A 15,088-nucleotide genomic window follows, 5' to 3' on the forward strand; every position below is an offset into this window, starting at 1 on the left:
TTGTGTGTGTGTATGAGAGAGACACAGAGTGTCAGAGGGAAAAAATGGAAGCAGATGGTTTGTAAAGTGTTGCTAAATGCATCTATTGGCAAAGGATGGTAACTCAATAGTGCAGGAAGCCACGTGTACACATACAGAGATATAATGTGCACAAACTATGCTGCTTTACTTCATAAACCAACTCTATTATTACTGTTTATATTCATTTCTTTGTTTAGTTCACAATATCATTATTCAACAGACTATTCTGAGGCTTATGTTGAATGTAAACAAGTCAAAGTTGCCTTTAATTTGGCAAATATTTCTTTATTATTGCTTGCTTTTCTTAATACCAACCATAGAACAAGCGTAAATAAAAGCTGATCTTTGGAACTTTGGCTAATCCCACCTTTTTTATCTACAATACAATTAATTACTTTCTGTTGTACGCTTGAAAGATTTTCTTTCCATTAGTGTATGATAAACCTTCATAAGGAATAGAAAGAGAAAATCAAAGCAACATTGAAAGTCTTACTCATCCGAATTCAACAGCAATCTGGTTTGAAGCTCGGTCTCATGACTTCAGCCAGTTCCATCTTGGCACAGAGTCCACCTCATCCTTGGTGCCTAACTTTGATCCAAATACTGCCCAGGATATGGAGCATAAGTGGCGCTAAAGAGGCCCGTAAGTAAGAAGTTTGTCCTTTGAGGTGGCATTAATATCTGTAGGGATTTAATCGTGTGCGAAGCTAAACTCAATCTTTTTGAAGGACCTGTAGGTTGACAGCACTTCATTTCTCAGTCCACCTTGTGGACCTGGCTTCAGGCGTACTCCAGGACCATGTCTACATCTCTTTATTTTCTTCAAAGAACCGACAGCTCCAGATTCAGAATATGTTAGCATTGGCTGCTTTCATTTCAGATTTTATCTTAAGGAATGAACTAGAAACATAGCAACACTTTGTCGCTGTTGTTGCAGGTCATTAGTTTGTATGGACCACCAGATAGCTCCAATGGGAAAAAGTAGCTAAGACATGAGCAGAAACAGTAAACTGCATTAATCTTGTTCTCTAAAATTAACACGGAGCTAATGAGCAAAGGGAGATTTACTTGAGGAGTTGAAGCAAAATAACATGTTTAAAACTGTGGCCTTGTTTCTTGTGGGCCCTCTTGGGTCTATGTAGATTGCTGCAGGGTAGAGTGGTGGAAAAAGTACAGAAAGAGAACAAAGCTGTGGAGCGAGATAGTGGACACTTATGGTGCTATGTCCTAAAACAGAAGGAGATACTGGGTCGCTCAAGGTAAGATGGATGGAGCGAGGAAGGACGGAGGGGAAATACATGAGTTGGGATTTTTTTTTTTTTAAATGAAGGGAGTAAAAGGGAGAGGGAGAGAGATGTGGGATGAGGGGAGAGATGATAATTGGGCCTCGTTTGCAAGTGTGTGTTACATAGATTTATTCTGCTTCAATCTGGGTCAAGGTCCTGTTTCAAAAGTCCTTCAGGTTTTTCTTCTCGGCTTCCCATTTAGAAGCTCGTTTGATCTCTTCTCTCTCAGCTTTCTGAACCCACATTGGAACTTAAAAGATGTATTTGTTTAGATCACACATCATTCAGAACTGCCACTGTAAATCTATCAGTTTGAACAGTGTACTGAGCAAAATGCAAAGGGGTAATGAATGCAGCAATGAACAGGTTATTAGCCAGCCTTGTAGTCCTCTCATTTCCCTAAAATTAGCATTTTAATGATAGCAGGAGGTTTTGGGGAGTACAGCACTTGCTACGGGAGGGTTGTTCTGGTAGCCAGCTGCACGCTCAAGGCAAAAGTCTTTTCTATGACAACAGCTGAAAGCAATGAAGTCGCTGAACAGTACAGTTTAGTGTTTAAAGGCAAAGGCAGGTTATATTACCACGGAAAGGGTCAAAGCATCTGCCTGTGATGGTTTAATGATTATCAGTATTGTTTAGCTAGTTTATTAAGCTTTATATTATATATTTGTTTTGCAGCTTTTGAGTGGCTTCTTCAGTTTTTAAATAGATGGTGTTTTGTCTTTATGGGAAAGAGAGCAATGAGATTCTGACATTTTCAGCAACATGTCAGAAATGTTTGAAGTCAATTTACTAACAAAAACAAAAAAGGTGTGATGTCATCTGCAAATGGGCATCACCGCTAGGTATTCTACAGAGTGTGACATCAGCAACACCTGCATTTTTAGCAAGGTTACCAAGTGGACTAGGGCTGGGCATGGCGTATGTTCCGGACTATAGGTCGCACCAGCCAAAAAATGCGTAATGAAGAAGAAAAAAACACATATAAGTCGCACCGGACTATTAGAGTGCCCTCTAGCGGCTGTCAGTGTAAAAAATAACAAACATGTGAAATTATATATTTTAATATATAAGTCACATATAAGTCACTTAACTAGACAAAGTGCTATTCAATCTTGTAAAGGTTTAGTTCCAGTAATTAGCCAGTAATATGATTGTAATGACTAATCTCCTCTCACCCGATGGTCATTCCAAGGCTCTGTTTAAGCAATGCTTTGCTTGAGAAATAAAAGAAAGAGTTATCCCCTCCGTTTTAAGCTGCATTCATGACATGATATTTTGGAGTATACAACCTAAGACAACTTATGCCTCCGTCCTCTTCCTTGTTTGAATTATTTCCTCATTTGCTCATGATATCATTTCCAAATATCCAAAACATACACGCTTTCATTCTGTCAGATGTCGCACACCAGTTGAACACTTTAACCTAGAAATGCTGCTCAGCGGTGCCATCAGGCATTGCAGTGCAGTGGATGTGTGTTACTGTAATTTGTGCACATACACACACACCGTGTATCATAGCTCAGTCATGCAGGTAGTCATCATCTGCAGCAATCTGCTCAGGCCCCTGGGGGATGGCACGTGCACACACACACGTGCACACACACACACACTGACACACTGTCCCCGAGGTGTTTCTCACTTCTGGGAGAAGGACAGGGAAGGTAAAGTCCATTCACCCATACAGACAAAAAGAAAATTAATTTGTTACACTTTATCGCCATGACAACCTGCCTTATAATTAACAGCTGATAAACAGCAGAGAGATGCGTCTCTCTGGGGGCGGGGAGGGGACTCTCCCCTCATTCTGGATGATTGACAGCAGGACTAGAGACGTGCATGTCTGCTGATACCAGGCTGATAATTAATGTTAGCTTAGCATAGAAACATTAAGCTGAGCTACAGTTGATACATACTATAAAACATTGCTAGATAAAAATCACTATATATTCCTACCTTAATTACATTTTGGGCGTCTCAGTTTATGTCCGCTGATAAATTAATACCGTCTTCTACTTGCGTGTGTGCTGCAGCTGAACCCAGGGGCAGTCCCCTGTCAGCGTGTCGCAGTGTATTAATAAAGGCCCACTTTGGCCTATGACCTTGTCAGAACACTCAGAGAACTTTGGCTTTGCCTTATGAATGTAATTTACTTTCAGGCACTAAGAAAAAAAAAACCTAAATCTGTGTTGTAAAACATCGGCGCTCTGAGTGTGTGTGTGTGTGTGACAGTGCAGTTTTATCCAGTTCACACCAAGCCTCAGAACGCAGAGCTCTCACAGTTATAAAGCATCGACCATCAGAGCAGACCTGCTGCCTTCAAATACCCCCAGAGTGGACTGCTGCGAGGGAAAGAGCAAGTGTGTGTGTGTGTGTGTGTTCTACCTCTTGAGGTTAAGCAGAGCCCAGGGGATGCCAGTGGGTGTTTTGAAGGCTGGCAGCAGCTTTTCACCCAACTCCACTGCTTTCCTGCGGAATACCTAAGTAAAGAGAGAGAGAGAGCTTCTTAGTACTGGCTTCTTGTTCCCAGATTTTACACTCATACTGTGCATTTAGCAATTTTTTTACACCGTATCCACATTGAATTTCAGATTAACGTTGACATTGTGGTTGACGCTTGAATACAACATGATATCTCGAACACTTAAATAATAGATAAATCTACATTTCCCTCTGAATGAAGAGGCCCAGACCTTCCTTGCTTCCATATTCTCTTTAGCCCATTACGCCTGACTTTCCCCTCTTTCCTGTCTGCTTCCCCGTCATCCTTGTAATCTTCTGCCAATATATTATTCTGCCTGCTTAACTGTTGCTTGCAGCTACACCGATGTTTTCCATCTGTAATTTCAGAAGACTTTAACCCTTTTAGCTGTTTTGGAATGTCACTGAAACTAAACTAAACTGGCACATAAGGCAACCACTACAAAGTACATTACAGTTCAAATGTTAGCACCCCCCCTGTTTTTAATGCCAAAACATATACAAAACCCTTCTGATTGTAAAGGGTCTCAGAGGCAACAACAGGCGGATCTACAGACAATAAAAACAGTTATATGTTGTTCTTTAATACCAAGACCTAGAAAACAGTTACATGTTGTTGATCGTCTAATTTTTGAACCAGATTAAAGTGAATTAATTTATTACATTCTGAGGAAACCAGCTTACATCTGATATCCATCCATCCATCCATCCATCCATCCATCCACACCTACAAAATATCCAGCACGACACAAATGCAGCTTTACCCAAACCAACCCCGTGAGAAACGTCTTTAAAAGACCCTCTCCAACCTAACAGCTGAAAGTTAACAGCAACACTGCTTGCTTGATGCTTTAATGATTCATAGAGCCAAGCCAAAACTTAGCTTAATCTTAAAAGTAAAAAAGAAAAAAAAAACATCTCCAAACACAGCAGTGAGTCAGGCCTCCATCCAGAAAAATCTGGACTCACTCATGTTTGATCTCCCCCTGATCATCCCTGTGGTATCCTTTTTGGGATGAGGCACCACAGACTAGAGCTGGTAAACATGAGCCTGTGCTGTGTGTTAAAGTGTGCTGACATCAATTTAAGCAATTTACGACTACTGGTGTTACATTTTCAGCTTGTGTAACCTTCAGCTCTGGCAATGGAGGCCTGCTTTTTTGCTTTAAATAAGTTCATGAATATTCAACCTGAGAACAGGAGCAAATATACCTGGATCTGCAACCTGCAGAAAACTAGGCGATGGTGTCCTTTAAGTCACTCAAAGTCACAACAAGGGACTTGGGGACACATTATACAATATTAATGTGAACAAATAGACCTTATTTTCTGACTAGTAGGCTTTTGTCTAGCATTTTTTGTGGTATTTCATTCTCCTACAATTATCCTGCAAATCCAAATCCAAGATGTTGTTTCGTATTAGCATGGCCTAAACAGCTTTGTAGTGGTTATGACGTTTGCCTGATGTCTGGTTTTGTTGGCTTTAACTCTTTAAGCACTTCCATCTGTGGCTTCTAGATTGAGTGTAGCAATGCAGTTAAGATAAAATTTGTATTTGGCCAGAGGCATAGTGGACAGTTTGACACTGCTGCATGACTTCAGCAGCCTGACTCAAACTGCTGCTGTCTGCGAAGCGAGAATGATGCCATGACTGCTAACTTATGCAGTCCACATGGATCTGGCCATTTTATCCCTGACCTTTATCTAAGCATGGGCTACCCTGTCCAATACAATAGCAGAACACAGTGGAAGAGGCCAGTTATTTCACCATCACCCGTTGGATTGAGACTTTGTTTAAGCAAATACAGACAAAGAGACAACAGACAACACTTTCTAACTTAAACTTGCAAGTTACCCAATGTAGTGACGTGCTGTCTTGAGAGGAAAAGCATCTACAGGTAATCCATCTAAACCCTTGCGGCTAATTTGCCTAGCGTGTTGTTTGCAAATTACTTTGTCAGTTCAGGGTAAGCTAAGTAAACTCATGTACATAGTTGGCGACCTTGCCCAATGGCTTCTTTAGGTAATGTGATGTGATGATGAACAACACATTTAGCCAACAATAAGAGGTACCTAACACATAAACACACAAAAAAAACATACAATAGCATGGGACTAAAAATAACAGCGTATGTAGAATGTATAGGATTGACGCCTGCGATGTTCGCCAGCCCATACATGAATACATGAATGAATCAGGTGCCACGAAGGTTTTCTGATCCTTTCCTCACTCCTTTGCTGCATTTGGTGCATTACAAACACCTGTACCTCATAAACAGAGCACCAGATATCTGTCTTGTAGTCTTTTCTATGAACGTTTTGTGTTTTCATCTACACACATTTAGAGGTGGGTTCAGCAGCCTCCACTATATCAGCAAACTGGCAGCTCTGTACCCAGGGGATCTACCACTCAGCAGGGTGTGAGAGACAGGGGCAAGAAGGAGGAGAGGATTTGTGTGGAGAAAAAAAGCTCCAGAGGCAACTTGTCAACGTGATGTGGGAACTTATTCTTCAAAATTCAGAGGCACGAAAAGGTTATTGTGAGTTGAACTTAAGAAGAGAGGTAACAAAGGTAAACGTATTGGATTGAATGGCATTCTGGGAATAAACCAGAACAATAAAAATGTCTACACCACCATGAGTTATGTCTTGTACGTTTTTTTTCCCACACACATTAATTTCAAGGCAGACAAAAACATGTATCTCCCGACATTCTCTAACATCCACTCAGTACATCATAATTCAAGAAAACTTGCAAAGATATTTGAAGGTGCTGCAGTCAGAAAATTGTGCGTTTGTGTTTGTGGTTGCACTTTGGGAGTGGGACTGTGTCGTAACAAGGCATCAGGTCCCAGTGATTAATGCCTTTAATAATGCCACAAGCACACTGAGGGGAAACATAAAAAACACTCCCAGGGACGCACAGAAGAATGAATTAAACACACCCTGTGTCCAAGGCCATCAAGCAAACTGCCAACAAGCTTTAATAAGCGCACAAACTGAGGTACACACAACTTGTGGCTGATGTCATTAGTGTAAGCTGAGGTTGATAATAACATTTCACACCTCAGTGCCTCTGACAAAATATCCACGAGGAAAATGAACTACTTTCCTGCTGTGTGCTTGTTTGTAGAGAATAAGTCTTAAAGAGTAGAAGAAATAAAGAAGTCTCTGTTCTTGGGACATCAGGTGACATTTCTTAGAGAACCTGTTAAAAATTCTGTCACCGTGTTCTTGCAAGGAACTTGAAATGTTACAGTAAGAATTTAATCCCAGTGACAGCAAAAGGGTACAGATAAAGAAAGTATACTGACATCTTCTTGGAAACAAATAGTACCTTAAACACACAAACTTAAATTTTTATTTTTTTTTTTAGATACTTTAGTAATCCCAGAGGGAAAGTGTTTAAGGCTGCTGTCAAGCAGTGTCATACAATGACTAGCAAGGCGCGCCACACAGGCACAGGTGAAGTGTCTTGCCCAAGGACACACAACAATGACTTAGGGAGGAGTTGGGATCGAACCACCAACCGGTGTCCCTTCTGAACAACTCTGCCAACTCCAGAGGTAGACAAGCTTTCATTGCAAATACATCACCAAACTAATTCTTATAATTCAGGTCAGAGATGCATCCAAAGACAGAACAACAACTACAAAAAGGTTAAAGCTTCTAAGATGACTAATGAAAGAGGGAGGAGGAAGAGCATTTGCTCTATTTTCTTTCCTTCAGATCCATTAAGTTTGCCCTCCACAAAGTCATTGAGCGAGCGGAACTGCGAGTTACGAGTGTGAGAAAAGAAAAAACGGGACAACAAAAGCAAATGAAACATGATGATTAAATGTTGATTTCTTGTCCTCAGCATGACCTGAACGTGTATATCTACGAGCTAGATTCAGTGCTCCTGGACAAACTCTCCAAATGAAGTTCACAGGCGAGGCAGGTGATGACTACATCAAGAAAGTCAATACACCTGTTATACAAACATGACTGATGTTAATTTGTTTCTTTCTGCAGGGGATGGATTGGGTTCTCACCACTGTCAACAATGTGAAGATGTGAGTGTCAATGAGGTGGAAAACACAATACAGGCATTGGCGCTCTTCCGTCCGTGCGGAACGATAAAGAGTCACATTTCAGAGAGAGGGAGGAGGAGGATGGCGTCAGCGACTAGACCTACAAAATTAATCTAGACTTTAAACAACTTATGTAGGGCACTGACAACATCAATAAAAAGGACTATAGCCAAGAAACAGCACAAGGGCACAGGCTGACATATTTACTCTCAACTCGAGCTCCACTTAAGTTGTTCTTTCTGAAGTTTTTGACCGAATTACATGGAGACCATGGCCATGACATATTGTTTTAGGATTCAAACTACAATTAATCAATTGACAGACAAATGAGATCATCAAAATTAACTCTTTCTTATACCTCTAGTTTTGGTTTATCGTATGCTATTTCTAGAATTTAAGAATTAGCTTGTACGACTTTGTACGAACTCCATCCATCAATCCATCCATCTTCTGAACCTGCTTTGTCCTGTAGTGTAGGGTCGTGGGGGAGGGGGCTGGAGGTGACATGATATCACCTACCCACCTGAGTTCCACTAACACTCCACCTCTGCCTGTTTTATACATGTCTGGCATTGCCAAGACAGCGAGCTTTCAACACTTGAGTTTCAAACGTGCATTTAAGAGAGCATATGAGAAGGTAACAGACAGTTCATCCATCTTTATACATAGGTCCAGGGGCATTTTGGGCTTTATTTCCCTTTGGAAATCAGAGATGACTGTGAGGTTCCAGAATAGTTCGAATTGGTGAAGCCAGGCTTGAGGACAAATGGTCATGCAATCATGCAGAAATGAGGTCAGGGTGGTGAATAATTTGACTTTTATTTCTTAAGGTTGGGTGGTCTACGATTTATTACCCTTTCCCCTTCTTTTCCATTAAGCCAGGGAAAGTGAACGCAAACATGTTTCAGTAAATAAATTCAATTATTGAGTTTTTCGATCAGGGTTAAAGTCAGGTATACAACGAGGTTTGGATTGTGTTTAGGGAAATGGCAGTGAAAGGTCTTCTCTCACCATGCTGCATATGTTGGCGGTGCGTGTGCGCGCGTGCTTGTGTGTGCGATTATGTGTTGCAGTCCGCAGAGAGTTGCTTGGACAGCTCCCCTAACTAAGATGAATCACCCAGCCAGGCCCGTGGGTGACCAGCAGGCCTTGTGGGACACGTGGCCCACATTACAGCAGAGTCATTGGGGACTGGAGGCGGCGCTGCCTTCTCCACCCTCTTGGACCCTGACACACCGCCCCTTCTCCTCCCCTCTGTCCTTCATCAACTCCTCCCTCTTTATTTCAACGACACTGCCCATCAGTCCTAAAGACTTCGAAATTGATTTCCACTGTTTCCTCCTCCTTCTCATTCAATTCTCATTTCTACTCATCTATTTATAAAACTCATTTTTTGTCCCTTTCATTTCTTGCCTGGTTTCTAAATTATCTGTTACAACTCACACATACAAGATTAAAATTCTCCAGTTGTGTTTGCATGAGGAGCTAAAGGGCAGGATCTAGATAGGTGAAAGTGAGAGTAAAAGGCATTAACATTAATGATGTGTACCTGAATGAAGAAAAACACATTAATCAGGAGTACATGCATGCAGAATGCATCTTGGTCAGGACAGGCATTGTGAATTCATCTCAGCCAAGGTTGAAAAGCAATCTTACAGCGTGACCACATTCATAAAAGAAAATCCCTGCAGCAGGTTGAAAGGTCGCCAGACTCTACCTCTTCTCGCCTGATTACCAAGCAGCACCTGGTATTTTCTTTTAATGTTTTTGGGTTTAGAATCTCATCACAATGTTGGCAAAAGTGAGATCGTTTCAATTCCTATTAAAAGCAGGTGTCACTTCTGGTAGACGACCCTGTCACATGAGGTACACTTTTGTCTGCAGGGTGTTGAGGTTGGTGTGTAATGGGAGAGGCCTAGCGAGATCAGCTTGGTCCAAATACATCTTTAAACAGCATGGTTGATTGGGTAGGCACCTCATATTTCAGGAAAAGTTTAACTTCAAGGAGTGATCCTTAATGGCTGCATTTGGGTGCTACATCATCATATCCTACCCAAAGACTGTCCTGGTGTCCTGATGATGGAACTTGTGAATTCTACTAAAGGACCATTGGTCTGAAACTCCAAAAGACAACGTCATACACATTCCTCTCTGCACAAACAAAGATGGTTCAAATGACAAAAGTTGCTCCTTAGACTGTTCAAACAACCTATCCTACCAAGGAAGTCTTTCAACGCCTCTCCTAGTATGAGGCTGCTGTCTTTAGCTGTTTTCACATTCATTTCGCAGTGTTTGAGGACACCCTTGAAGTCCTCCACTGGCACACGACATTTTCTACCCTGTATGTAGGGTTCCTGAACCACTTTTTTCTTTTGGTCATATGCAAATGGGATCGTATATCTCATTCCGTTCCAAGCATTCAAAAGAGCATGAGATTGCTTTATATCACTTCGTGAATGAATAAATCCACACATGAGAACAGACTGAATGAATGCAGAAATAGTAAAGAGCAAGCGTACTGCTGTCTTGAGTGTCAGCTGAAGGAGGCCCGTTTGGAGCCTGCTGCCTTGACAGCTGTATTGGAGAGGCCCAGGCAACACACACCCGCCGCTCTGAGGAGGTGACAGCTTTCAGTAGTTAAGAAGCCTGTTGTTGTGTGAATGGTTGCTCTTGTCCTCCTCTTCACTCCCTGTCAAAGTCTCTGCCTCGATGTCTCTCTGGCTTTAATAACTAGCTTCAGGGCGGGAAAGCACAGGATAAACGTTGTAGGGAAAAATAAAAGACTGGGCAAATAAGTCATAATTAAAGTAAACGTAAAATATGTGGAAAAGGAAAGGATGGGGAAGGTTACAAGGTAAGGAGAGGAAGAGAAAAATCTTGTCTAAAATACAAATAGAATAAAACAATGCAAGATTCTGTAGGCTGCAAAAGTTCTCTGCTCTCTACCTTCTCCAACCTCAGCCTCTGAGCTCATACCACTGACGTACTGCGGGAAAAAGCATAGCTGGCATTCCCCGAGGTGTAAAATGCAAATACCTCTGAGGTATAAAAACATTTCCCAGCAGGATGCTCTAGGGTTGGAGTATTTCTCAGAATAGATGAAGGTTGTAAATGGAAGTCACTCTCTGCTGTGTGTACATTTAAATGAAATGGAAATGCTGGTAATATTTAACCTCAGCCACACAGATCAGGGGTATATGCTGACGGTTTCTGGACCAGATTAATGGATTCGCACTGGCAGCATTTTCTTTTTTTCCTGGTGGTGTTAAAAAAAAGGGGGTGGGGGGATCCTTTCAGAATATGCTTCCTAAGAATACCTTTTACTGTCCAAAATAATTAAACTCTGATTCCCCCCAGCTTCCAAAGAGCCCAGGAGGTGAAGCCCTTTGAATGTTAATGAAACTGCATGAAAAAATAGAGAGAGAGAGAGGAGGAGATCAACTCCTGAGTGATTATGGTGTTTCGGCAAGGGCCACCTGTCAGCAGTGATAAAACACAAAAGGACACACAAACCCTCGCCCTTCTTTAGAGCCTCTTCATCTACGGCAAAGGAGAAAAAGGCAGGTCGACAGAAAAGCTGCCAGTGAACGCCATTTTGCACAGTCTTTCTGCAAATGTGTCCTACATTCATAGATGTTACTCGGAACAGGATCAAAATTACTTATTGTCTTGTTGTGAAACACAGTGAGAGGCATTATCCACAAAATGGTGAAAACATGGAACAGTGGTAGTGAGCCTTCCCAGCAAAATTACCCCAAGAGCGCAGCAACGACTCATCCAAGAGGTCACTAAAGACCCCAGAACAACATCCAAAGAACCGCAGGCCTCACTTGCCTCAGTTAAGGTCAGTGTTCATGACTCAACTATAAGTAAGAGACTGGACAAAAATGGCCCAAGACGAAGACCACTGCTGAGCAAAAGGAACATAAGGGCTCGTCTCAGGTTTGCCAGAAAACATGTTGATGATCCCCAAGACTTTTGGGGAAATACCCTGTGGCCTGACGAGACAAACACACAAAGGTGTGTGTCCCATTACATCAGAAAAAACACAGCACTTCAGAAAAGGCTGTTTTGCTGCCTCAGGACTTGGAAGACTTGCTGTGGTAAATGGAACCATGAATTCTGCTGTCTACCAAAACATCCTGAAGGAGAATGTCCGGCCATCTGTTGCTGATCTCCAACTGAAGCCCACTTGGGTTCTGCAACAGGACAATGATCCAAAACACACTAGCAAGTGCACCTCTGAATGACTGAAGAAAAGCAAAACGAAGACTTTGGAGCCTAGTCAAAGTCTTGACTTGAAACCAATCAAAACACTGAGGCATGACCTTAAAAAGTTGGTTCATGCTCGAAAACCCATTTAATGTGTAAAAAGAAAACATGTTACCGCAGTTACTGCAGTGTGTCAACTAATCTATTCGCCGGATTTAATACAGCACAGGCCAGACATCAGCCCTGGAGGTAGTGTACAGCAGCTGGGAGCTGACTGGTCTTTACTTGATAATTAGCCTTCCATGCTGGAGCTTCTGCCTTCTTTCATCTCGGCAGAATAATTAAACTCGCTATATTCTTCTAGGGGTAGTATGAATTGACAGAAAAAAAAATGTGATCAGCATCCTCTTTGTGTTGCTTTTCTTTGTGTCTCTCTGTTTGTAGTATTATATGAATGCAGTGCTTCGCCAAGCGAAGATTCGCTTATTTTAATACATTACACAAATGATTAGCTCAATGTCACGTCTCATGCTGCATGCTGTGAAAGTAATGTGATCCATTTTTTATTGTAAGGGCTGTAGTGTTTGTTTATGCGGAAATTTTGTTCATTAAATTCAATCTTTTTCTTGTGATCCATAATTTCACACGTCCTGCACCCACACTTCTTACTGGATCCTTATTTATTGAGGGTAATTTTATGTTTAGACTCATTATATAACAAAAATATCTAATATTAGACATCAGTGGGTATTAGCACTTGGGAGAAAAAAAATCATGAGACTGCATCAAGACCCTGTCAATCAAAAAGCAGATGCCAGAACTTTTCCTTCTATGGCTTCACTGCAGGAAGTCTTCCCTCGGTGTGACAGATGGTTGACATGAGAGAAACGCCTTCTAAGACGGGAAAATGATTTCGGCTTTATCTTTCATTTCAATATTAGCAATTGTCGCCTTGCTGTTGCTTTGGCACGTCCATGTGTGTGCGAGGAGTGTCAAGTGATAATCTTTCCTCTCCTCTCGTGCGGTATGGTTGGTGCTGGTGCTTTGCATACTTCTGACAGTCAGCTCTTTTGACGATGCTGCTATGGAAATGAAGAAGACTGGGGAAAGTGAATTTACATAGAAAATTTAAATAGAAAATTGCCTCTGTGGGAAAGTTATGGTGAGGGGGCAGTTTGGTATTGGCAGGAAGTACATTTTTTGTTAAAGGTACTTTAACAAAAAATACTGTGTAGAGTCAGCACCCTCTCCCTGAGCGGGTTTTCTCTGCATATCAAAGACGTGCATGATGCACTCAGCATATATCTTATTGACTGGTTTATATCACAGGTGACGGTCTGCTGTTAAGAACAAACAAAAGCTTGGGTCACAATGGCAGATACACTTCCGTCAACATAATCAAGAAAGGGCTTCAACATTTGGTTGAGCACTTCAATCTTAGAGTGTACCACACATGTTAGGAAGTCAAGTGGGATATGTTCCATTACAAACATATGTCACCCATTGATTGCGGGGGTTTAATGGGAGACCCCGTTGATCAAAATATTTTTCTGGGCTCAAAGGGTCAGAACGTTATAACGTTTCCTATAGTTGCTATTTGTTAATGTTATTTGGCAGACCAAGAAGGAGGGACCGGGTCAAGATTGAGTTTAACTTTCAGGATACTTTTCATTTCATAAAGGATAGATTCCCAATATTTCTGCATGTTGGGGCAGGACCAAAAACAATGTGTGAGGCTGCCCAAATCCTACATTTAGAATTTAAATTTGGATACTCGCACTGGGGCTAGGTGGGCCCTATGTAATACTTTGAGTTGTAAAGCCCAAGAACTGTTACAAACTGTAATTTTTCTGGTGGTAAACACATGCATGTCAGGTTAACTAGGGGGGGGGGGGGCTCTAGATTGGTGTGAATAGTTGCTCAGCTGGTTGGTGAATGAGCACAACCGCCAAGTGCCAAATCTAAAGAGAAAGGAAAGGACACTGCACGTTTGTTGACAGTTTTGTAGTTCTTGCGAGAGTGATAAAGCATCTAGTGTGTTAGGAGACCAGAAATCTGTTCAGAGAGAATATCTCATATCCAGCAAGTGTCTGCATCCAGCTGAGACTGCCTGCAGTTCACACCTGCTATTTAGATTTTAAAATGTATCCCGAGTGGCCACTTGTGATTGGATTTCCTTGCTTCCTTGCTCATATCTGTTTTTATCTGCGAGATAAATCTAATGTGGAGACTGGTCAGGAGCTATATATTGGTGTCTGATGGCTGTTGCTATGGAAACAAAGGCACCTGACAATGATAAAATGGAATGTGACACATTTATGATGAAAGTAAAGTCACATAATGAAAGGTTTTCCAATTCAGGTCACCTCACTTAACCTACTTAACACTGCTGAATGATTGGTGAAACAGCAGCGCACACATAATTACCATACTGATCATAATTTTGTTGACCAACAGCAACGCTCTTAGAATACACATCATTTAGCTGAAACAATGACAGGGATGCTTATAAAAATCTTCTATTACCCACATTGGGAATGATCAGGAAAGGTAGTAAGACAAATATAGCCCACAGAATATCTTATCAAAGATAAACATTTCAGAGGAAAACACTATGGAACAACATGCTGATACAGATGAAGAGGCTGAAGATCAGAGTGAATGAGTGTACGATGCAGAAGGGAAAGTGAAGTGCCATTCAAAAGTCCCGCTGGAAGGTCTGAGACGAGCCTGAGCTGAACACTGGGAGCTCAAGCTCACTCAAAGAGTTCGTAGAGTGCAAAGAGCAGACAAAGCTTGTTATGTATTTTATTAATGTAGTTCTCACAGTCATGTTCCATTCCAGTATATTTAGCAATTGATCTACATGACATAACATTAAAATAAGCAATAGCCAATCAGACACATTTATCAGATCAAATCAAACCAAATGTATTTGTCACAATTTCTTACTAATATAGTTTATTTTTTGGCACTACCCTGTAGCCCAATACTTTCCTGTAATTTTTTTTGTCC

The 15,088-nt window shown here is 41.4% G+C and overlaps 1 protein-coding gene across 1 annotated transcript in view; it reads right to left on the minus strand.

The window, feature by feature from the left end:
- Positions 1–15,088, minus strand: part of man1a1 (mannosidase, alpha, class 1A, member 1) — a 101,932-nt gene that overhangs the window by 19,900 nt on the left and 66,944 nt on the right. Inside the window, exon 5 of the mRNA XM_028398423.1 lies at positions 3,693–3,787. Coding sequence (XP_028254224.1) covers positions 3,693–3,787 — 95 coding nt within the window. The remainder of the gene's footprint in view (positions 1–3,692; positions 3,788–15,088) is intronic.

This window comes from Parambassis ranga, unplaced genomic scaffold (assembly GCF_900634625.1).
Source record: "Parambassis ranga unplaced genomic scaffold, fParRan2.1 scaffold_21_arrow_ctg1, whole genome shotgun sequence".
NCBI lineage: Eukaryota > Metazoa > Chordata > Actinopteri > Ambassidae > Parambassis > Parambassis ranga.